At 41.4% G+C, this 24,737-nt stretch overlaps 1 protein-coding gene across 3 annotated transcripts in view; it reads right to left on the bottom strand.

Annotated features, from left to right (window-relative positions):
* Positions 1-24,737, bottom strand: part of KCNJ6 (potassium inwardly rectifying channel subfamily J member 6) — a 170,225-nt gene that overhangs the window by 31,592 nt on the left and 113,896 nt on the right. For all 3 annotated transcript variants that reach the window (XM_063345554.1, XM_063345563.1, XM_063345572.1), the window contains exon 3: positions 9,756-10,676. In XM_063345554.1, the coding sequence (XP_063201624.1) occupies positions 9,756-10,676 (921 nt within the window). The remainder of the gene's footprint in view (positions 1-9,755; positions 10,677-24,737) is intronic.

The raw sequence follows: 24,737 nt of genomic DNA, 5'->3' as shown, positions 1-24,737 counted from the left end.
TAAAAGTTGTCAACCCTGATGTGCCTTAGGGCTCCCCCTAAAGGCAAATCTTAAAAATCCTGACTCTGTTGCTGGATACAAGGCTACCAGTTGTGGTAATGATGATGATGACAATGACGACGATAGTAACAATAATGATAATTGAGCAATTCCTTGTAGTTGGATTTTGTGTTGGCAGCTTGAATCACACAAAGACTGTCCAATGGAGAGAGAAGCAGGCAATCATAGCAGCTTTGGTTGCTCATCTCAACCTCCCTCACTGTCTAGAGGGGCAGAAAGATGCAAAAGAGGGTGGCTGTGGCCAGGGAAGTGGGAGAAAATCCAGAACAAGCAGGGAATGCTGCGAGTTCGTGCAATTTTTGGATCACTCTTCAAAGACTAGTTGTCTGATGGAGCACAGCCTTACTTGTTCAAGATTTCTTCTTCCATCAGATCTCCTGGAGCAAAGCTTGGTTGCATAGGCTGCCTGCCTGCCCACAGCAATGAACTCATGCTCCTTACCCAGTTCTGCCTCCCCTCTCTGAGGCACTACTGTCTCCAGTGGTTCAGTGGTGGCCACAGAACAACTTTCAAGTATATAAAACACAGTTTCTTAAGTGGTGACAAGGGAGAACAATGCAAGTTGTTAGCTTGGCTATTCATTTTTCACAGTCATTCAATTCTTCACAGCTATAAAATACTGGGAGGAGCTGGCTTTGAGTTTTATAATCATAGGCTGGAAGGGATCTATGGAGTCATCTGGCCCTACCCCCTGCACAAAGCACAGCCAAATAACTTCAGTTGCTCAGGGTTTACGCAGTCAAGTTATAGATATTTCCAGGGATGGTGATTCCCCTATCCCCCTGGGCCCCAGTTTCAGGGTCTTACCAGCTTTATGGTAAAAAAAAAGTTCTTCCTAGTGTCTGGTTAGAATTACCTGTGTTGTAACTTGCACATATTGTCTCTTGTTCTGTCACCCTGCCTCCATCTTCTCTGTAAACTCCCCTTAGGCAGGTTCACGTAACAATAGGATCCTCCTGCACTGTCTCTTCTCCAGGCTGAACAGTCCCAGCTCCCTCCTCCTCTCCTCGCGTGTGTCCTGTGCTTCAGCCCCTGACCATCTTGGTGGCACTGCTGGACGTGCTCCAGTAAGTCCATGTCCATCTTGTACTGGGGGGCCTTGAACTAGACACAGCACACGGGAGCTGGCCTCACAAGTGATGAATAGAGAGGAGCAGTCACTTGCCTCAAGCTGCTGGGTACACTTTTACTAGCACAGCCCAGGACGCAGCTGGCCTTATTCACCATAAGGATTTATTTTGGTGTACATCATTGACTTGTTTAATAGCTTGTGCTAAGAGCTGTAGTTTAATGAATTGCTTAGGACTGTGTTTGCAGAGATTTTTACTCATTTTACTCCAATGAATTACGTGTGGGCAGCAACGTTCATTGTACGTGCGAACCGGAGCCCATTCATCTTCTCGGGAAGCCTGTACCTAAGGACAGAGATAGGCAGTGGTGCTTGCCAGCTTCCTTCCTTGTCTTTTTCCTCTTTTATTCTCACTGTCGCTTTGGTGACATCAGGGACATGCTAGCCTTTTCCAACTCCGTTTATCAACAGCTATGAATTCAATGACAAATCCCTAGGGCTTTGGCTAATAGCCTTGTCCAGTGCCATGAACTGTCCTGAAGCAGATGTCTTGGCTGCCCTTTCCCCTTCCCTTGCTATGATAGTGGCCTGCCTTCACACTGGCCTAACTGTAAGACACTGCCTTCCTCTGGTGCTCAGGGTGTGAGGTCAACTCCTGATCAGTTCTGTCTGGAGAAGCTATTTGTACAGTTCTTGGCTTTGTAAAATTAAACTGCTGGGAGAAGCCTGGGAACCTACAACCTGGCGTCCTTTGCAGGGCAGAAAATAACAGTAGAGTGTGTGCTCCCCTTCCCACTATTTATTTTTGAGAAGCTTGTGGAGCTGATCCAAATATTTCCTCCAAATTGGTTTTCTAAATAAAATTCTGTCATTCCTCAGAAATCTCAAACGGTTTTCTCTTAACCACTGAAAATTTGGTTTTGGTGATCTCTTTCATTTTTGCTTTGTTTTCATGTTTTGAATGCTTCTTTAAATCAAGTTTATTTATTGGCTAAATTGTAAGAATGGAATATCTCAAATTCAACAACCCTGTACTTATTGAAATCCTATTTTTTAAACAAAAGTTTTGTTTCTTTCCACAGAAATCCCAACAAATGAAAACTGTCAAAACCAGGAAGAACCAGATGGTGAGACACCAGAAAAAAACAGGTGGTGAGACTGGAACAGGTTACTGAGGGAAGTTGTGTCTGCCCCATCCCTGGAAGTGTTCAAGGCCAGGCTGGATGGGGCTTTGAGCAGCCTGGTCTAGTGGGAGGTGTCCCTGCCCAGGGCAGGGGGTTGGAACCAGATGAACTTTAAGGTCCCTTCCAACCTGAACCATTCTATGATTCTATGATACGATTCTATGAACGGAAATCTTGGGAAGCATCATGTCTCATTTTTTCTCAAATTCTCTTGGGAATGGTGGGAATGAAGGAGAGAGAGTGAGCGAGCAAGAGCACAAGGCTGATCACGCAAGCTCTTTGTGCCTTTCTCATATGTTGTCACATCAGCTGCCTCACTGCTCCTGGATGATCCTCCCTCTTTTCCTCTCTTCTGCCAATAAAGCAGGTTTGGAGAAGCAAGGAGTTGAGTACAACCAGAAAAATGAGGTGTGGGTTGCTTGGCAGTTATACAGGTTGTCACACGAGGAAATGTTTTTATATCAAAATCAACTTTGTAATAATAAACCGTAGATGTTCAGCATCATTTACTGGCACATTAGCACCTAACATTAAATGACTTGTTAAATTAATCTGACTGTTGTAAGCTGAGGGCACGCTGCATTGGAACATGGCTATTTGGTAGCATATTCTGGGGTTGAAGCTCTGGATTGTCCTCCTCACTTAGTGGAAAAAGCACGCCAGCTTCTCTCCAGGCGTGCAGCACAGATTAATGCTGCTATGAGCTGCAGGCAGGAGTGCTGAGAAATGTTTGGCTACCCAGTACAAGCAGTCCATGCGCGTAGGCTGCAATTGGTGCCTACGCTGTTGCTCGGACTCTGGCTCAGACTCACCAGGGTGGTGGTAGTTGGCTCCTCTTCCGTGACACAAGCGAGCAGCTCTGAACCCCCTTTGGCTACACGGAGCTCAGCTGCTTTGTAGCGTCAGGGCAGTGAAGAAGAGGTAAAGAATGTCAGCAAGTCCGAACTTGTGTTTGATTTTCCTCGAAATGCCGTGATTGAGACCACTGGGACCATTGCAATTCTTTGCGATTTGTTTTTGCTGGAACCCTTTGAGGACTTTTTTGTACTGGCCTTGGGAAACCAAAAAGCTATGCCATAACTGGAGTTTAGTGCTGGCAGCAGCTTTCTAGGACAGAAAGCATATATTTGTAAGTCGTCTTTGTCTGTTTCATGTACTTTATGTAGCCAGTGGGGTTAGCTGCAGTCCAAAGCCTTGTCTTTTTAAACTATCAAACTTTGCTTTTGAATTTCTGATTTACTTAACAGCTTTGATTGCTTGTTCTTCAATGTTTTCTGTCACTTTTGACTTTACAGTTACTGCTCTATTCAGTTTTGTGAAAACTTTCCGTTGAAGGTGAATAATCCATCTACTTACATTCATTAGAAACAGATGTAAATATTTGTAACTTTACAGAGACCTTACCGTTATCAAGGAGTGTAATGTAATGTGTTTATCCTTCATTACAATTCAGTGAGACAGAACAGGAGGAAACAATATTATACAGCTGGACGTAAATAAGCACCAAGGGGAGAAGTGAAAAGATATTTTAGAAATATGGGTGAGAACAGAGTTTGCCAAAAATATTTCCCATGGTTTTGAACTGCAGGCTAGTTAGGTATGCTTCATATCTGGAGATCAAACACAAGTGAACAAGGTAATCAACATGAAAGAATCAGTTCATTTCTGCAAAAATTCCAGGTGTGAGACACTGCCCTGACTGAAATCAGTGTGTGCCTGGGATTTCATCGCAGGTGCTCAGCAGCCTTTGTCTCCAGGTTGGTAACAACCTCGGATGACCAAAAGTGAAAGTCCAAAATTAGAAATGATAGCTATATTTTTCCTTTTTTCCAAATCAGCTGTTTCAGTGCTGACCCTTCATTTATGCCGTTGCGAGAGCAAGCGGACAAACTGAGCATGCTCAGGTTAACAGCTGTTGTCTTGAAAAATGCTCAGAAATGTAAAAGGCACTTCGTTGTCCTGAAGCATTTCTCTGGAGGGCTCAGAAATCATGTCTCCGCTTTGCAAGCAGGTGAAAAATATTCAGTGAGCTAATTCTGCCTGGGGAATCCTTTGACCTGGCTAAGGCTGCTGTGCCCTTTGCAGAGAATCATCCCTTTGGTTTTGCAAAGTGGCGATCTTTGTCATGGAGACTGTGTGGGCACAGGGGACACAAGCACTGCTCCTTGCAGCTCAGCCTCTACTTCCTTGGTCCCTCCAGTAGTGCACAGTCATTCCTCTGTGCTTGAGCTGGGTCTGGAGACCCAAGTACTCTGCAGTAACAGCTTTGCAGACGCTTCGCTTCTGTGCTAAAACTGCTGGAAAACACAGTTGCTCGAAGCTAATGCTGGAGGAAGTGGTGTTTGTTAAGTGTCTGGCACCACAGGGTTTTAGGGGGAGTCTGCTGGTGGTGGCTGGGGAGTCTGGGCTGATCCAGGAGGAGGGTGCCAGCACAGCTTCCCGCTGTGCCCTTCTGTTGGGGGAACAGCAGCAGGGCCAGGGTTAAAGCACAGCTTTGTGATCCTGTCATTTTTCCGGCCATGGAGACCATGAGCGCTGCCAGGGATAATGTGTGTCGGCTCCCGAGTGAGAAAGAGTGGTGAGCGAAGACCATCCCTCTCTGCTTGCCACTGTGCTAGGAAAGGAGAAACGCTGAAAACGGAGGTCTATGGGAGTGTGCGAAGAACTAGAAATTGCGCTTTCTCTCTGCCCAGAACGACCTAATACTGTTTGCAAGGACATGATGTGCAAAATGTAGCTCTTCTTCTGCAAGTTTCATTTTGTGTTCAGACCGGAATTATTTAAGAATATCTGATTAGCTATAAGGAAGTGTTTTTTACTACAGAGGGGTCTCATACCTGCTTTTTAGGGATCTTACTTTTTAACACATGAGTTACTGCCTGATTCTGAATATTGTATCTGAACATTTACGGGAGGGAGCAGCTGTAGTTGTGAAGAGCTGAGCAACTAATTGGTGAGAAAGGTATGAAAGAAGGACAATAAGCTATTATCAAACACTCAGTAACATGTTTGTATAGTACAGCACTGTTCAGAGAATGAAGCTGTTAAACAAAATGTGTAAACCCTTTTCCCTGCCTTCCCTAAAAGTGATATAGACTCTCTCACCAAAATTTTGGTTGAAATACTCATAATCAGCATATTTCTTTTCTCATGAACTTTGCTCCTTGACTTCGTGTATACTGTTTCGACTATTCTGAAATTGCAATTGCCTTATTTAAGCCTTATAGTCTCCTTTAACAAACAGACTAATCTTTTCAACCTGTAGAGAAAGCTTCCTGAAAGAAACACCACAATAAAATCAGAGTGCCTTTCTTTGCCGGTATTCAGAACTCCATCTCATGACTGCAATCACTTGTGCTAACATCCCTAAATTTCTGTGTTAGAATTAGTAACGATGAAACAGTTTGTTAGAATTAACAAAACGAAAATGTGAGAGAGGAACATAAGTGAAAGGTATTGCTGGTAAGGACTAGGGAAATGGGGATATATGAGAAGGTGAACCTAGATGTCTAAGTCTAGTACCTAGCATCAAGAGATGTTAAAACTCTTAAAACAGAAAGAAAGGGAAACTGAAGACTGGAGAGCCTTTGTATTCTGACCATTCCTGAAATGATGATGATCCAGCTTAGAGCAGAAGCCATTTATTCTTAACCCTGTTTAAATTGCATTTCAATCAATGTACGTTGGTCCCATCCCAGAGCCCAACAATCAAATCTACTTTCACCAGTTGCCTTGCAGAAACATTTGGGTGTGAGAAGTCCTGGTTCCTTTCTTCCTTTCATCTACATCCCCTTAAGAAGTAATTTGAGAGCATAAACATCTCTTCTTTGAAGAGCAGTAAAAAATTCTACTGAAAAACTGTAACCCGAGCAAGGCTTACTTGGAGAGAGAGCAAAGTCTGCTGAGATGTTTATAAAGGTTGGAACTGCTAATATACATATCAAAGGGAGGTATTTGTTAGGACTGGGCAAGGATAAGGGGTAAATATGGCAATTCATCTGGGAGAAATAAAAAAGACAATAAATCAGTCAGTCAAAGGGGCTGTAGTGAAGAGTGGGAACAGTTTTATACAATGTTTGTCTAGTCGATAGCATCATTTACTATATAAATAACCATCTATGTGAACATTTTATTGCTTTCCACACACATTTTCCACAGCTGGCAAGAGTGTTTGTTTATGTATCTATAAACCATTCTGCAAATACTGCTCTCAGGCTGCCCATATGTCAGAATTATAAACGTACCCTATTAGAAATTTATTTGCAAAATTATCCATATGAAAATAAAGTTATCTGTCTAGCTTTGTTGCTTATTTTTTGACAGTTATATATATGTAGATCATTTTCTTTCCTCAGTACTGTTTCAATTTTTGTGTTTTTATTTTTAGGCAGAGGGAATTGCCAGAGTGTCATCTAGTGCACTCTACCGGCCAGATACAACTTCACCAAGTCTGAGGTTCTTGCTGGCTTAAGTAGGTTGAAATACTTCATATTTCTTTTCTGAGTTAGAAAATGCTGCTTTCTGTAGATTAATGCAGGTTTAGAGGAGGGATCTGAACCAGGCTGCTTATGATTCAGTAACAGCATTACCAACAAGGCTGTGGGTTGTTCAGGATACTCCTCTTCATTTCTCTCCTTTTTTTTGTAAATCCCTCTGTGTAAGTCTACACAGATAGATGCACACAGGTAGATGTGTTTTTGGAACCTTAAGGTGGACAGTATTATATATGTATAAAATGGTATCACCTGCTCAGTAAAATTTAAGAATGATATCGATAATTACTAAAAATAATAGCAAGTTTTTATACTAGCATTTTCCACTTTGTTACTTCTCATTAAAGGGATAAGTGTTGTCAGAGTGGGGAAGTTCTGAAAATAAAGGATTGCTTTCACCAGTCAAACTCGGGAGTGGCTTTTCTGATGAATAACATAAGCTGATGATCTCAATCTGGTTTTGACCCATGAGCAACGATACTGAATGATCATATTGCTATAGCTGAGGTCGCAGTTTCTTAGCTTTAGCTTTAATGTTTTTATATCTCATGTCTTTAACCAGTGTTGGCAGGTATGATGGGTAGTGTGTTACTTGCTCTCCAGGGCTGGAGATCAACACATGAGCAAGTTCTTTTGCTGTTCTCGCTCTGCATTGGGTGTAAGAAGGAAAAGTGGATATATGATGTCCTAAATTTTCTTTCAGTGTTTACCAGGATGTAACCAGAAAATATATGTAAATTAAGAAAGCAAAAATGTCTAGTTTTGGTAGAAAGTTGTCCTGATAACACCTTCAACAAAAATAACCCAATACATGTGGGCAAAACCCAGAACAAGTGGCTACTTCCACACAAGCATGTTTTAGAAATTTTGCTGGTAATTACAACATCGGTCTTTCCTGATGCCATAATTAAGTGGCATTTTTTGATGTTCTGCCCTCATATCTCATGCAGCTGTGTGCTAGAGAGCCGACCCAAACTAAACAACATGGAGCAGCTTAAAATAGTAAATGTAGCTACCTATTCGTAACACCTTAATCCTGGATGGCTTCAGCAGGTTTTCAAACCACTGCATCCAGCTTCTGTGTTTATATGGACTCTTCTAGCATTTTAACTTAGAGTTTGGCAGTTCGAGCAGTCTGAGAGGTAGCCCCCTCCAGTGAAGGCTGATAGCGGCTCTGTGGAAGGTGTGGGCAGTATCAAAGCAGCAAAGGAGAGCCCAGGGAGCTGTGGGAGTGTGCAGGGGTGAAGATGAGGTAAGGGAAGGAGGTTTAAACAATAAAGAGTGACGAGGCTTAAGACAACAAAGCTACGTTTGATGCACTGCAGAAGTATACTGTCTTTTGATCTTACCGGTATTTTCAGTGAGATGTTTTTTTATACTTCTACCACTTGCCAATCATTTTTCTGGAAAACATGGTGTTCAGTAAACCTGAAAATATCCACCGCTCTTTGGGATGTCAAGTTCATTTAGTTGTAATGCAGAAATTTCAAAATAGTTTCAGCTAACAAACAGCAATTTCCTCATCGTCTCACCCGAAGGTGATGCAGATGTTTGAAACCTCTGTGCCTACTGCATGTATCAGAAGCACTAAACATTTCATCTTGATTTCTCTTCAGTACCACCTACTTCCTGGAAAATCTGGAAGCCTTGCGTTTACGGCTTCAAATTCTCTGCCAAGTTGCTTTCAATTTTTTTTTCTCCATTTTTGTCTCACACGTTTATTATATGGTGACAAATGCAGTTTTCTTCTGACACCACATAATAGATGTGTGAAACACACACACATGTTCTAGTAAGAGACTGCTCTTTATTTCCTGGCTCCAGTTGCAAAACATGAGTCAGGGTTAGAAAGGTTGTACCTCTGTCAGAGATATGTAATCCGCATCCTCAAGTTTTCCTAGATTTTGCTACAATAGTGGAGAAAAATGGCAAATCTGGTTCTTCTGTTTCTATACTCAGTGTTTCCTCTCCCCAAACAGATCTTTGCTTCATTTTGTGATTATTCCCTTGTATTGATTATATTTACTCACTTCAGAGACTGATGCTGTCATTAACAGGAAAAAAAAATCCCTCCGGCTCCTAAAACAAGTACACCAGCATTCTGACTGACGGAGGTACAGCAGTTTTAGAGAAAGCATCCTCCTACTATTCTGTTTTTAATGCAAAGAAGAAACATGACTAGTCCATTTGCTGTGAATTCCGAGCACTATTTTCTCTGCGTCAAGCGATATCTGACGTTCTGCTGTATAATTGTAGGTAATGACCAAACAGCCTCTTAACAAGACTCTGGTGACATAACTTGCCTTATTTATATATACCAGCTTTCAGTGTTCTGTACACTTCTGCAGTGTGTAGGGGGCCTCAGTGCAATACAAAATCAGATAGATCTTTTGTGAATTAAAGTGGAACAAGCCCCACGTTACAAATTAAAACAAAACCGAGCAAACGAGCAAGCAAAAAGAGAAAACTGAACACATTATCTCTTCCTACTGGATCCAAACAGGCTAGGAATTTCACGTGTAAGGCAGTTATTCTGCAGTTACCCATGTGTGACTGGAAGCAGCAGGAACTATGGTGCTTCCACATTAATCATAAACAAAGTTTTGTATTGATTTTTTTTCCTAAATAATTTCATCCCACATGGTCCTAGTGGTTGAGTTTCTCCTGCAATGGAATGACAAATAACTGGGTGACATGCTGTGAAAAATGTAGAAAATGAGGAATGCTATCCCGTTTTCCAAATAGAGCAGAAAAAACACTAATTCCATTAGGCAAGATGGAACAGACAATTACACTGGGCATGCTTTTAATTTTGAAGCTAACCAGATAACTGATGCCTTTTTCAAATGTAATGACTATTGAAGTGATTCCTTTAACATGAAGCAAACCCACTGATTTTCCTTTCTAAAATTAAAGCATTTACCTTATACAAAGTATAAGAAATGTTACCTGTTGCCTCCACCATTCCTTCTAGGATTACAACAATTTCTAGCTCCTCTTTGGGCAACTGGGCTTTGGAAATCTCCCAGAAAGGACTCTGCTGGTTAATTTCATGGCTGATGATCAGTGGTGAAACCAAAAAGAGACGATCATCCCCTGTGTAATAACCTACGTTGATATCTGTCTGGTTGAGTGGTATAAATTCCCCCTCCTTTGTCTGTTTGGATTTGATCAACTTGGCTCGTATTGATGCCTCTACAATGTGTGAATTCCTAAGGTCTCCTACTCGGAACATCAGACACAGCTTTCCATCCCGCATGGAAATAACTGCGTTTGTAGAAAAAACCAAGGTTTCTGCCCTCTTCTTGGGTTGGGATATTTTCACAAACATGCAGCCAACCATGAAAGCGTTGACGATAGAACCTAAAACAGACTGCACTAAAAGCAGAATAATTCCCTCGGGACACTTGTCCGTGATGACCCGGTAACCATACCCAATGGTGGTTTCTGTCTCGATTGAGAATAAAAAGGCTGAGACAAACCCATTGAGGTTGCTGACGCATGGGGTCCACGTGCTGTCCCCTATATGATCCATATCTCCTCGCATGTAGGCAATTAGCCACCAGATCATTCCAAAGAAGAGCCAGGTCACAGTGTAAACCATGACAAAAATCAACAGGTTGAACCTCCACTTGAGATCGACTAAGGTAGTGAAGATGTCAGTCAAGTAACGGTAAGTCTCTCTGACATTCCCATGGTGGACGTTGCATTTCCCATCTTTCCTAACATACCTCTGGATTTTTCTCTTGGCACATTCTTTGTTTATATTTTTTGGCAGATCCTCTCTAGCTTGTTTGGGCAACTTTGGCTGATGAATAGTGACAGGGCTCTCTATGTCCTGCTCCATTGAGTCTTCTTCCAGTACGTTAGCTGCCATTAAAAACAAACAAACAAGAAAAAGGCAGGCATTATTTTTCTTATTATTTCTCTAAGTCAACACACAACTTCTTCCTGTATTACTGGCATGAAATTGTTATTAATCAATAAAACTATTATCCTTGTTCTTTGCTTACTTGTTAAATACACAACACAAAAGTCAAATGATGCCAAGCATCCTCAATTTATTGCTAAATAGAAATACTTTGAGGGAAAACTCTCTTGTTTCCTCTCTATCAGGTCATCCTATCTACACCCATACTTAAATTCCACAAGATGTGTTCAAGCAGATCTTTCTTCCCCCCACCCCTCTGTACAGTTTAATAAATGAAGTTTCTTATGCACCAAGGAAGATCTTCTGGGAGATAACAGATATAAATGAGGAAATGGATTTGCTTGGGGGTTTCAGTCGACAAGATGAGCAGAGAAAATGAGCAATTGTCGAGCTATTTTTTCCGTCAATTGCATTGCTATGGGGAAAGTATTAAATAAGTATAAAGATTTAAACAAAACCCCAACATTTTTTGGAAAGAACGAATCCTACTCTTGTTGAAGGAAAGGCAGGCACAGTGTAACGTATACCAAGAGCAATTCAAGCACGTTTCCATAGATAATCAATGTCTTGCTGATATCGAGACAGGGAATTGTATGTCCTTCTCCCAGTGACAAAAAACATACTGTACTTTGGAACATGATTTGATTTTAATTCAGTATACCTGTGGCCTTTAATTCAAGTGTGCCTTTTTCTCTAATTGTGTGGGCCTACACAGCATACCCCCATGTCTCACAAGAATTTAAAAACCAGAAATGACAGTAACTGCCTTTTTTTTTTCTTCCCCCCCACCCCCCCGAGTCTTTTGAGATAAATAGCTTCATTATGTTTAAAAGCAAGAAAAAAGAGTTTACTGAGAAGGAGAGTGGTTTAATTGAATGGATTTTGCACGAAGCTGAGGACACAGTGAGGTCTGGGGTAACTGCTGTCTTTTTAGTGGAAACCCTTCTGCACTATGGAGCTTGTTCCTGTGGGAATTTCAGCTCTTGAACTCCTAATTTTCTCTCTTCTGGCTAATTGCTGTCATTCTGCTGCCAGGCTGTGAAGGAAAAAGGCTTCTGCTGGCTCTGCCTAGATGCTTGGCTCTGAATATAGTAGAACCGATGTGACGTTGTACCATCGGTTTACAGAGATGCTCTTCCTAAACAATCAAGGCGTGTTGTAGGTGCACCCTGCAATGGCCACAGCTTACACTGATGTGCTGCAGTAACTTCTGTGCAGGCTCAGGCGTGGGCTGCCCAGTCCTGCTGTGGGTGGTGACCTTCAAGCGGAGAGCTGGGAGCAAGCAGCTTGGGTTGGGAAGCACTTCATTTCCCTGCGCACCAGTTGGCTCTGAGCACCTCTTGCCTGGCTGGGAAATGGGGGCACAAACCCACCAAAGCTCCTGCTTGACAGAGCAGCCCTGTCTCTGGCACCCCACCCACAGGCTTGTGTGTCTCTGCCTGGCACTGACCTGGGCAGTAGATCCAAACCTTCTTGCTTGGAGGAGCTACCAGGGAAGCCTGGGCTCTTATCCAGAGAGAGGTTTGCACAAGGGGCTGCTCTTGGTGGGTCAGGACAGCACAAAGAGTGTTTTAGTCTCTCTTAGCAACATGTGAGAGAGACTGTGGAGTCTCACAGCACCTTTAGCTTTTTCAAGATGTACTGACTCATCCCTGTGGAGAAAGATCACAGACCCTTGTAAAATTTTAGGGGTGACTGAAATACGCAGGAAAAAATTCAAAGGTTGTAGGCTGGTTGTCTCACCTTCTGGCCTGCTCCACTGCCAGCCAAGCCCCTGTTCAGCCCCGTAGCCTTTTCTGTGTTAAAAGAAAGGCTCAAAGGCTGACAGTAGCACGCAAGCCTGAAAGCAGTGCTGTCTTTAAAGACTGTGCTCCATCCTGTGTCACTTTTTCAGTTTGCTGCCGTGTCTAAAGAGAGTATTATTCAGGCTGATGGTAGCGGCAGCGCTGTAAGTCGTGTCACAAGGCAATCAGTTCTGAATGAACTTACCCCAGTTGGTGACAGTGTGCCTGCTTGCATTATCACTAGTGCTATATAATGAATGATGAAATAAACACAATAAAAAGTCATTGCAGGAGCCTTGTGAGGCAGACTTAAGCCAAAGCCAGAAAATTTGAAGTTAAGGCTTCACACTTTATGCTTAACTCTCTATTGTGCCTAAGGAAATTTCAGTCCACAGGAGCTACCACATCACTGCAGTAACAGACCCCTTAAATACTTATGAACAGCCTATGAAGGCTCCGGATTTTGAGGCTTTAATGCCATGTATGTTAGACTAGTAATGAAGGTTTGATGTGGTTCATTATCTTTAAGGCATTATGAATATTTTGCTTTCCCCTCCCAGTTAGAGCCTGGCATGAACACAGGGACAGGGTGCAGGTGTCTCCTGTTGCCTTTGAGAATATAGACTTCTGACCTTGCTATTAAAGGCCACCATGTTCTAGACCTCCCTGCCTGAGCATCTTTTACCAGAAACAGCAAAGGGTAAAAAAAAACTATAGCAGGGCTGGGAGGGGACACAGATAATTATTTTATTAGTGGCATCAGGAGAAATCTGAAGGGATGTCCCCATCCAAGGATGCCTACCAGCCATATGCTGCACCTATCTAGCCTGCTTTGCACATGGTGTTTGTTTCCTATAGAAGTACTTGCTAGCAATGAAGCACCTTTTATTGATACAAGAAATTTTAGTGATGCTTTCAAAATGCTTTGTCTTGATTAAGCCCTTGTGCGTCATAACCAGCCTTTCCTGTCTTTTACAGTACATGAGCTGACCCACAAAGAGAGGTGAGGGCCATATTTTCTCAAGCAGCCGTAGGTTTTGTGGCTGGAGCAAGGAGCCACCGTGGTCCCCAGCACGCGGTTGTCAGCTGTCACTGTCACAGTAGATGGGCTTCAGAGACCTGCCTCTTCCAAGGTGGGAGAATTTTTCTTAACCTTGAGAGGTTAGCATCTTGAGAGGTGTAGCATCTTGCTAACACTCTTGCAGACATTTTAATCTCCCTGGGGGCATCTGGCCATTTTGTAAAATCTCCAGGCTCTTTCCAGTGCTGTCATTTCTCAACTCTCAGGCAGTTTCTGAGAGGAAAAATTAAGGTCAAATTTTCAGTCTTTTTCTCTTTATGCAAGATGCCCTTTTACTCTTTCCCTCATCCAAATTATCCTACTGTGAGACCCAACGAATACGTGTATGGTGAGGTTTTTAGATCAGAATCACAGCCCATCACCCTCTCCTGGTCCAAGTTCTCATTCCAGAGTGAACCTTGGGAGCAGCAATTCCCGAAAGAAGCGATCCAAGGATTGTGCATCTGTGTGTTTCCATGGAAATGCTTGATGAATAAGTTTTAAACACATGGCAGGATCCCTGTTCACCACTAAGGCTGAGGAACAGCCACATATTGTCAGCGCCTTTGCCACAAAACACTTTGACTAATTATATTTTTACTTGATATCAACCCAATTAGCTTGTGCTGTTTATTTCATTTAATTTTCCTTTTGGTTATATAATGGCTGTCATGGTTCCAGGAACAGAGGAGTGAATAGCAGCTATCTCACTTGAGAGCTATTTTTACTCTCTCCGCTTTTCTTCATGACAAAAATATATACATATTATTAATCTGCACTGCAAAAAATTTATGTACTTCTGAATGCTTCTTCCTCTCCCAGTAAACATTATGTTTGTTTGAACACAACGTCCAGGTAGCAATACTGTGCCAATTTAGGCCAATTTAGAGCATTCTGTTCAAAGTATTTGTTGCAGTGAGTTCCTTAGGCAAATGCATACAACATGCATGAGATTTCAGTGGCTTGTTTCATTTTCCAGCAAATGACAAGGAGTTCTCCTAAATAAGTCCCTGAATAGTTCCCTTGTGTTTCATCATAGCAGTATGTACTGGTTATGGCTATATTAGTAAATTAAATGTGCCCAGGCCTATTCTTTAGCTTGGAGGCTAACTGGGGTGGTACAGCCCACGCTTATATTTTTCAACTCCCGTTGTTTTCAAAGCAGGGTAGTTCCATACAATCTGTTTATTAGGAATAGCCTATGTCCCATGCTAACACCTGAAATGTAGCCAGGAATTGTGTATACTTAGTTCTCCAGTGGTCAAAATCATGTGCCAGAGGCTTTTCTAGGAATTTTACCATACAGGCTGTTGGGTGCCAGTGCTCAGGAACATTTTATTTTCTAGCAAAGATGCAACCAGTGTTGGTGTCTGGGTCTTGTCTATTCCAGAACAGTATTGGAAAGGCCCAATCCAGTGTTTCCAAGATAATATTTTTGTTTAGAGTTTGTAACATGAGTCCAGTCTCAACAACAAACTATGAGGTGTACAGGAGGTGCTCTCATGACCTTTGTAGCTGTGAATGTAACATATTACTATAATTCCTAAGCAATCATTTTATCATTAGCAATGTGATTTTTTTGTATGTTTATAGTACTTCAGAAATCTTGCCATGGTACTGTACAAACATAAAGCAAAAGGAGGTATGTAAAGGGTATACTTGTCTAATTGAAATACTTGTAGCCTATTTTGATTGCATACAGTATTAGAGTTGTAGGATGACCTGCAAAATAATTAGGAGTTTCAACAGAGAATATTACAAATTATAACTGACCTTTTTGTATCAGAAGCTGATATAGAGAGTTCAGTGCATGTTTCACTGTAATTTAGTAGACTAATTTTATCTCTTGTAACATAGTTGTGAATGGTTTGTATTTTATTGAAAATTGACTAATTTCAAAAAATCATTTATAATCTACAAATTGTTCCCATGGGCTTTATTGCACATATACAAATGTCGAGCAGACATTGTTTTGACTGTGATTTCCGCCTGCATGCAGGTCATTCCCCACTTTCCTGGTAGGATGAAGGCAACTTTTAAGGTACGCGGGTGTTCGCATTTGTAAGGTCCAAGCTTGCCTTTTGTGAACATTTTTCAGTATTCACCTCTCATTTGCTGTGATCACAAGCCTCCCTGACACTGAACTAATCTGTGGAATATTCGGCAGTCCCAGGCAGCTATTTCTGTTCCCCGCTGCCTCTGCGAGGTTGTGAGGCTTTGACATCAGGAGAAGAAGGCATAGCGCTGCACAGCACAAGGCGTTTTCTGCAGTGTTCAATACTTTGCCCGAAATCTGGGTCTTTCTGTCTCGTTTCTTGCCTGTGATGCAAGGAGAAGTCAGAGAGAGGAGGCAGACGTGGAGCTTTTGAAATGCTTTGCCTGATCTCCGGCGTGTTTCAGTCACCGTTTCTGAGCTTTGTAAAATCCCAAGCCCGATGAGCACCGAGGGCACAGGAACAGATATTCTCAGAATAGAGGGGGATTTGCCTGTTTAATGAACTCAGCCTGTATCGCTCTCAGTGAGACCAGGTAATCTGTACTGCAAGCCACTGTGCATTATCAGTAGATATGAGGAGAAAGAGTCTTGTTTACAGAAAAAAAATGGAGCTTTTTGTGACGCTGACAACTGTAAGCAGTCATTATCACAAAATGCAGATTTTCTTCTGTAGAAGAAAGGAATTAGGATCTGGTCCTGTGCTGCTGAAATCAATGCAAGATTGTCTATTCACTCGGCTGGGAGCATTGTTTAGTCCTCGTTTTGACATATTGAAATGTTCAATAAACACTGACTTGGCAAATTTCTTCAAGAACCAAATTACTTATTTGCACCCATAGAATCATAAATATAATTTCAGACAGAGAATTCATGAGATTTAAATTTATTTCAGCAGCAGTTTTCACTAGAAAAGAAATGCAAATTTAAGTATATTTATGATTACAAAAGAGTCTGTAATGATGTTACCTTGTTTTTTCACACTACCTGCTTCATCATTACCTTCTAATCCAACTTGATAAAAATAACGTTCTACTATTTTCATTTCTTTTAAGCCCGTAAAGCTGCAAAATTCAGCCTGAGTAATGCTTTGTCTCTACGTAGTACAAACATTTGAGTTTATTTCTGATTCTTGGCCTTTTTATTATGGAGGACAGATGATGAAGCTGATATGTGAATTTAAAAACATGACACCATTTTTGATAGTCATCTGACCTTGTAGTTTTTGTCTTGAATTCTAACCAATTTCATTACAGAATTTACCACTAAAGGCTCCAGAATGCTGTTTTTACATTGGCTTTGCTAAATGCAGCTTCATTTGAAGCACAGGGAAGCCAAACAGCCTCAGCTTTGTTATATATATGGGGCAGTGTAGGGAAGACAGATGATTATCAGTGCCTCCTGCCTTTCATTAGGCTGGGGATCCCAAATTGGATTATGAAACTTGTTTACTACCTGAAGTCTGAGTGTTTGGAGTCAGTGTTTATTCAGAGCCATCTCTGGTGCAAATGCCTGGCATCAAAAATAGATTTCTGGAACAAGGAGAGTTTGCTGTTACATATCTCTGCTTCTGTCCGATTAGTCTAGTTATATATGGTTTTTACCAGACTTTTGGCTTCCAGAAAAGCTTGAGCTGGAGGTTCAGAGCAGGTAAGGGTTCTCCTGAAAGCCTGTGAATCTACACAAATTAACCAATTGATTTTGATGTCAGCGTACCTGCTGGCCATTGACCCCCTTAGGTATTTGGTGACTGGGACCAATATCCAGAGTGTTTTTTGGGGGGTCCACTTCAGTGGAGTCTAGATGCTATTCTTTTGAACAGACTCAGCGTATGTATGGGCTATTGCTGATATCACAGGTGTGCTCTGGCTTGTGCCGTGTTCTTATTCATCATATCCCCCTGGATGGTACAAGTAATCTCTGTCACAAGCTATATGTTATTTAACAACTCCTTCTTAGCCTTTATGGCAGATGGACTATCACCCTTGTCTAGTTCTCACTACCTCTCCATTCTCAGCCTCCCCACTTTTTTTCCCTTGCTCTCATCAGAAAGGAAAAAGCAAAGATGTTTTCACCTTAAGCAGGTAATAAATAGGAAACTCTGAGAGTGACAAACTTGTAGAGGTACAAAAGGGAGACAAATAGGTGTCCCACGCAATTTCAGAGAATGTTGAACTATGAAGACTAAGCTCAACATGATGGAGGGAGCGGTGGTTTACTCTGAAAACCATGGCCTACCAATGGAAGACTAGACAATGGAGGGCTACCAGAAAGGCAGAATGAAGATTCCTGGCCATGATAAGTGTGAAAGGTTGGCATTAAAATCTTGCATGCAATTGCTTATAGCAATATACAAAGAAGTCAGAGAGGTACTCTATCTCTTTTGAAAAAATCAGACCTCAGTCTCCTTTGCTATAGTGTTCTTATCATCTCCACAACCAACGCGGAAAACAGCCTCCTCGCAATCAGTGTTTCTTCTGAGAAGGTGAGAGACATAGAAAGGATGCATTTTTTGCACTTAGAAAATGCATAATATTGTCACTGCTGCTGCAAGCAGTGGAGCAAGGTCAGAGGCAGAGGCAGAGACAGCCCAGGTGTCCCACCCTGAGTCATACCACCTGGCAACAGCAGACCTTGGCTCACGTTTAGTATTTCCATGTGGCAAAAGTACTGACAACTGCTGTAGTAGGGATAATAGGGATCATTAATGATTCACAGTGCTGACAGGCCTTAATAGCTGCAAATACTGGCCACATGCTTTCTTTCTGATGCCTCTGAGTCAGATGTATGTCTCCCTGAATTACTGTAATGTGGCATTGTCTGATGTGCCCCCTGAGAGTTTTCTTTTTGCAGTTACTCAACTCCAGCTATTTCTGCCAGTTACTATCACGTGTACTAACGCCAAAATTTTTACTTGTCAGTTGTACTATTTCTTCAGACGTTTACCAAGGACTCAACTCTCTGTCTCTGTGGGACGTATAAGGAAAAGGAGAAAGCATGAAGGAAGCATACTGACCTAAGTGTTATGAGTTTTAAACTATTTGTGTGTACGTGCCCTAACTGCTAGAAATAAAAAATAAATACATTTTAAATCTGCATAAAATCATAGAATATTTTGGGTCAGAAAGGACCTCTAAAGGTCTCTCGACCAACCCCCTGCTCAACACAGGACCAACTTCAAAGATAGATCACATTGCTCAGGGCCAAGGATGGGAGATTCCACAGCCTCTCCGGGCCCTGTCCCAGTGCTGCACCTCTTGCATTAGAGACTTTTTTTCCGGTTTATATCCTATTGGAAATTCCCTCACTGCAACTTGTGCCCATTGCTCCTTGTCTTTCACTGCGCACCTCTGAGAAGGGTACAACTTCATCTTCTCTGCAGTTTCTCTTTTGCACCTGAGCTGTTGATTTACAGTTCAGCCTTCCAGGGAAGTTGTTCGAGAGCTGGTTAAATCATGGTTTCTCCACATATTTTTCTTACTGATTACATGGAAAAAGAGTATTCTCAAGTTTTGTGAGAAGAGATGGGGAGAATCAGTTCCTTCTTCTCATGATTTTTTCCCATTAAAATTTTCCCAACTGAAAACTCTAGAAACAAAAATTAGTTGATCAGCTGAACATTTCATATAAATAATTCTGACTAATTTAATTCTGCACCTGTAATGTCACTGATATCAGGAGAGTGCCCCTGGATGTTTCTGGAAGCTGAAGTGTAAATAGGAACTTGGCTGGCCTGCCCAATGCTGCTTATCTGCACTGCTAAATGTTAGCAAGCTACGAGTCTTGGCTTTGGCCCATGCCAACTAGCGCTCTGAGACAATATGTGGGAATGATCTGGGAGATGGTATGTGCCAGGGACTGCTCCAGTAGACAGCACGTATGAGATTGCATCAGGTTTGGCTTCTTTCACTCTTATCTGCCAACACTGTCCTAGCAGGCTTTTCTCCCTCAGACATCTCCACAGGCCCCTCATGCCACCTCTGCGTAAAGCAACATATAACCTTGGTCTGCAACACAGACCTCATGTCATTTCAGATAATTTGAAGTGGCAAAAACATCACCGTTAATATACTAATTATACCTTAAAACCAAGAGATATAAAGTCCACACAAGACTTGGGCCAAGTGCTCTGCAGTTTGGCATGGACATCCTGTACCACTTGCTCTCAAGATTGCAGAACAATTCTTGGCCTGGTTTTATTTAGCACTGTAGATGAATTCAGATTGGTGATGGGCCTGGTGCATATTCCAGTATGCGGAAAGTTTAGAAATCAAGGCAGACAGCTGTTGCCCTTGTCAAAGTCCAGTTAGGCTACTAGAGAGGAGAGAAATAGACCCTCACAGAAGGAGTTGATACCACAAGTTTTCCCACTTTCACGTTGGCAGGAGAAGCCAACCCTTCTCTCTCCTCGCTGTTTTCTATCCCAACTCTATTCCTGGCCTTTTTTCCTCCCCTTCCTGAAGTAAGGGTGGTTTTGAACCTTCATCCTTGGGATAGCCAAATACAATTTTCACCTGCATTGCTGAACAACCTTGAGACAGCTTTGTGCCTGAATATTCATAGAGCTCCTTGGGCAGGTGGGGGAACCATCATGACTGCTGCACAGACATACTCTGACAGCTTGCTTTGCTTTGATCAATGAACTATCATAAATATAAGGGATAGGAAGAAGGGAGAAGAATATTTTTGTCAGAAAGGAAGAACTTGATTCAATCAATATGCTGCACAAGTCGATTGAAGCCAATAACTTATGCAATGAAGTAAACCTGCAGACCAAGCACAAGAACGTTTAGTACTTTCCTCCAGAAATGGGCAGAAGACGCTATATATTGATAGAGATCTTGGACCTGATCAACTTAGGGTTAAGGGATCGGAGATGACTTTGAGTGTTTACTTTTTCTCTGCAAAAGATCACATATACTGAGTAAACTTTCCCTAGGTCAAGATGATTGTTCACTAGGGAAACCCCCTGGCATTGGCACTCTGGGTAGTTTGTGTGTGTGCGGTGGTGCAAAGTAGTGCGCACACACACTACCAACTGCTACTTTGCAGCTGATTTTGCCCACCGGCATCTTTCTGGTGAAGTAAGGCTTTGGGAGGGTGGTTTGAATGCCATTGATAAAGATGAGGTGTTTGAGCCAGAAAGAACTGTCACTTGCAATGTCTCCTTTTTAAAGAAATACAGCCTACAGAGAACGGAATGACTTTGAAGTACAGATACCTGACTCCTCCTACCCCACAATTCTCAAAAGAGGAATGAAAAAATGTCACAAATTTCCTTCCTTAAATTATATTCCCCTCCACGCAGTTTACATCCAGCTGCACCTCAAACAGGCTGCTCCAGGTCACAGACATTGCCTAAGCATATTGGGTTTCCTTCTGCTTATTACTGTTGCACAAAATTACAGAAAGGACTGGAAAGACTGGGAAAATTGAAACAGACAAGAATTTACTTTTATTTATTTTTTTTTTAATCTGGTAATGGAGATATGACAACTTCTTCACAATCAAAGGAGGATTTTGGTGGCTTTTCCTTCTAGGCAACGTATTTCAGAAAAACAAGGTGCTTCTTCCTTACAAAATCAGGCAGGATTTTGATTTAACTTTTTTGCACACTTGAAAAGTTACTAAAATTTTTCTCATAGATGTTGGGGAAATAAAATTTCTGTGATTGCTGCTGTCTCTCATGGTGGTGAATTGATGGATGTATGCAGTTTTCTGTTGGTTGAGATGAGTGACGTTGGTTATTTGGCCTAACATACAAAGCCAAACTCTTGCATCCAAACACTGCCTCCCAAATAACTGTCTCAGAGACTGGGCAGTTACCCCTCTTACAATTACTTAGTTTATCTGAACAGCTGCCATGTTCTTTCTATCCCCCTCCTCTTCCATTTCTTACTGCAGTTGATACTGGGATTCTGGCTGCTTCCTTTAAGCTAAATAATTAGGCCGTCACTAGCTTCATCCCCTTTCCCTGCCAAAAGAAGTCACGGTGAAATACAAAGACCTAGTTTCTCGCTACTGACTTCCCAGTTCTACTTTGTGCAGTTTATAGACTGCAGAGAAAAAATAACTGAGAATTAAGGCTGCAAGTGACATTTAAAAATACATTTAGAAAAAAAAATTTAAAAAACTCTGTAATTTCAGCTGGGTCAATGCTTTGTTTCAGGTTGTGGTATTTTGATAACCTGGAAAAGGTAAGTGCAGAATAATACTTTAGCCACGTTTCCTGAGGAAATGAGCCTTATCCATCACTCTGTCTGGCCTTCCCACAATCACTTTTGAAACTTTGGCTGGTATTTAGGCTTTTAGATTTCTTTCAGATTTTCAGATAGGTTCTGAAAGGTAGGCATAGCAGCATTTGACAGTGTGTGGAGGTCTCAGAAATATTAAATTCCTACCAGTGTCATGAAAACAGACTGAGTTAACCACACTATCAAATGCCAAGGAATGCATATAAGAGGGAGCTATAAGAAATGTTTCTTTTTCATGACTGCTGCTGCTGCCAAAGCTACAGTCAAATATTTTTTTTCAAATAGCTATTCCTCTCAATGTCCCTGTAAAGTATCTTCAAAAAAATTGCTCCTGCTTTGTGTGGAACCTGAAGGGTTGTGAGCTTTTATTTTCAGGCAGTAAGAGTGTAGCCACAGGTTGGATCTGCCTGATGCTCATATTTGATAGAAGGACTTCCACATTCAACAACAGGTTTGTTTAGGTCAGAGTTTGTGGCTTTCCATACAAAGCAAATTGAGTGAAAGAAAATAAAACTGAGTCAACTCATGCTTTTTTTTTTTTAAATAAATTACTTAATTGGATCAGAACAAAAGATTGAATAAACATATGTTTGATTTCAATCCAGATTTTTTCTTACTTTTGTTTAATTTGAATGAAAAACCAGAGAGCTTTTCTGCAATGAGCATCAGCTATACAGGATTTTATACCCATCTATATATCAATTTGTTAAAACCTTTATTCAAGCAACTACAAATGTCTGAAAGTGTGACTGAAAATGTAAGTCAAAACCCAAAAAAATGTTTCCATGTCAACAAATAACAACCTTTTGTCTTGAAATAAACAATTCAATGGTGTCTTAACCACCATTTACTATGTTATTTCACTTAAGCTACATAATAAAGTAAATAGATCTATAAACTTGTTTGAAAAAAAGAATCAAAGGAGTTGCTGTGAAATTGCTATAATTGCTTTAATTGCTATTATCCTTCTTTATAGGAAAATAGGTAGCAAAAGATAATTGTAAGCACTGAAAACTTTTGTAAATTGGATTCAATTTGGCCAACAGGATTTTACAAAATATTTTATGAAGGAAAACACATTTAATTTCAGACGTTCAAAAACGCAGTATTTTGTCTGTGAAATACTGAAGTCTAGGAGCTTTTAGCAGCAGTTTCAGAATTTGAATTTTCATTTACTTTTGACAGTAAAATTTTATGTAGCTTTACAAAACACAGTTGTTCAAAAGGATTAAATAGCCTTAAAATGGAGAGACTTTAGAAAAGATTTTGTACTGCCTATTTTGGGTGAGGTAGGGTTTTCTGTTTGTTTTTAGATACCTTGTCAAAAAGTATTTAAAATTCTTTTTGATGTGCTCTTAGTTTTGTCCATAGTTTTTTCTAGTCTGGCCAAAAATAACCAATCATTCACCAGGATTGGCCCATACACGAGTCACTAGATCACCTGTTTCCTCTCTAAAAATAAGGAACTTTGACAGGTAACCGAAATCTTTCTGAAGGAGTAGAAAGACTTGATGGTGCTGGGCTCTCATGTTATCCCAGCTGGCTAGATTGCAACATTCATCTTCTGCAACTCTGTTAAGAAGTCGTGGTGGCACTTGATTCTGGGTGGCTGAATGTAGAGTTAAATGCAAAAAATAAAATACTAGTGTGGATTTAAATTTTCTTTCTACAGGGTGTATGGATCTTACCAGAACAGGCTGAAGAGGTATTATGTTTTTTAAATAATTGACGTTTTAGATGGTGTATTAGCCTTCAGCTACCAAAGCCCATCTACCTCATTGGAGCTAGCAAGGCTCAGCATGAGCACAAATAATTCAAAGCTTTCATAGCCTTTAGATGTCTTGAGAGAAAAGAGTAGCTCTGCTTTTCACATATCTCCTGATTTGTACAGGGAGAAGATCTACCTCTGAAATGTATGAGCTGTCTTTCAGGGATTTGTTCACAGTCATCAGAAATACAGATTGCTCTTGTTAGAGCTACTATGTGAAACAATAAATACGCTGGAATAAAATGAGAATTCTATGTCTTTTTTAGTCAGGTACATGTAGTTGGACTCACTTAAAGAAATAGCTGATAAAGGAGCTGGCCTTTTAAAGAGAAAACAGCTCCTGTGCAGTAAACAAACGTACTGAGCCCATGGAGGAGAGCTTTTGACGAATAGACTGGTAACAAGAACACACTTCTTGTGCATCCAAAAGCAAAATTAAATGTAAAACTGAGATGGTAAAAATAGAGCTTGGCTGCTTCAGAGTGGCTTTCCATGCATGAAATAAGAGTGGAACATTTGCAAACAAATTAGCTTGTGTATTGGGTAGGTTTTTGGTTTTCTTCTGTTTAAAACTAACACAAAGCCCATTTGTGAAGCTGAGACCAGCGGCAGAAAGGTAACGCTTTGCCAGGAATTATGTAGGATTTCAGCTGCATGCCCTGGTGCCTGAGTCCCCCAGCAGCTCGAGTACCACAGGAACACCCCTGGCTGGTATAAAGGATGTCTAAGGATGTGCCTAGTGGCTAAGGACAGCAATTGCAATTGCGAGAGAGGACTTTCAGATCAGAGCATGCAAAGTGGCAGAATTGCACATGTATTCATTTTTAATGAAATGACAAAAGCTCTAAAGGGCCTTCCCTAGCGGTCTGATTGTGCTCTCCTAGTGTCCCTGTCAACGTGGGAGCATAAGAGGGCATGGATGTGTGGGAGTGAAATGAGGATCCTGGGATGTCAAAGATGTGGGGGGATGGTAGACAGGCAGAGTGAACTACCTGGGCACTGGCACGGTGTGTTTAAGCAGGCAGAAGCAGAAAGTGCAGGCAGGCAGCTGGGGAGAAAGGAGGAAGGAGTAATAGAGACAAGGGACTGAATTTGTATTTGGGAGGCTGGTGGGAAAGAAAGAGTTTGCAATGTTTAGACT

This window comes from Chroicocephalus ridibundus, chromosome 1, assembly GCF_963924245.1.
Source record: "Chroicocephalus ridibundus chromosome 1, bChrRid1.1, whole genome shotgun sequence".
NCBI classification, from domain to species: Eukaryota; Metazoa; Chordata; class Aves; order Charadriiformes; family Laridae; genus Chroicocephalus; species Chroicocephalus ridibundus.
The sequence above is the reverse complement of the archived record's forward strand: the minus strand, read 5'-3'. Positions and strand labels throughout refer to the sequence as shown.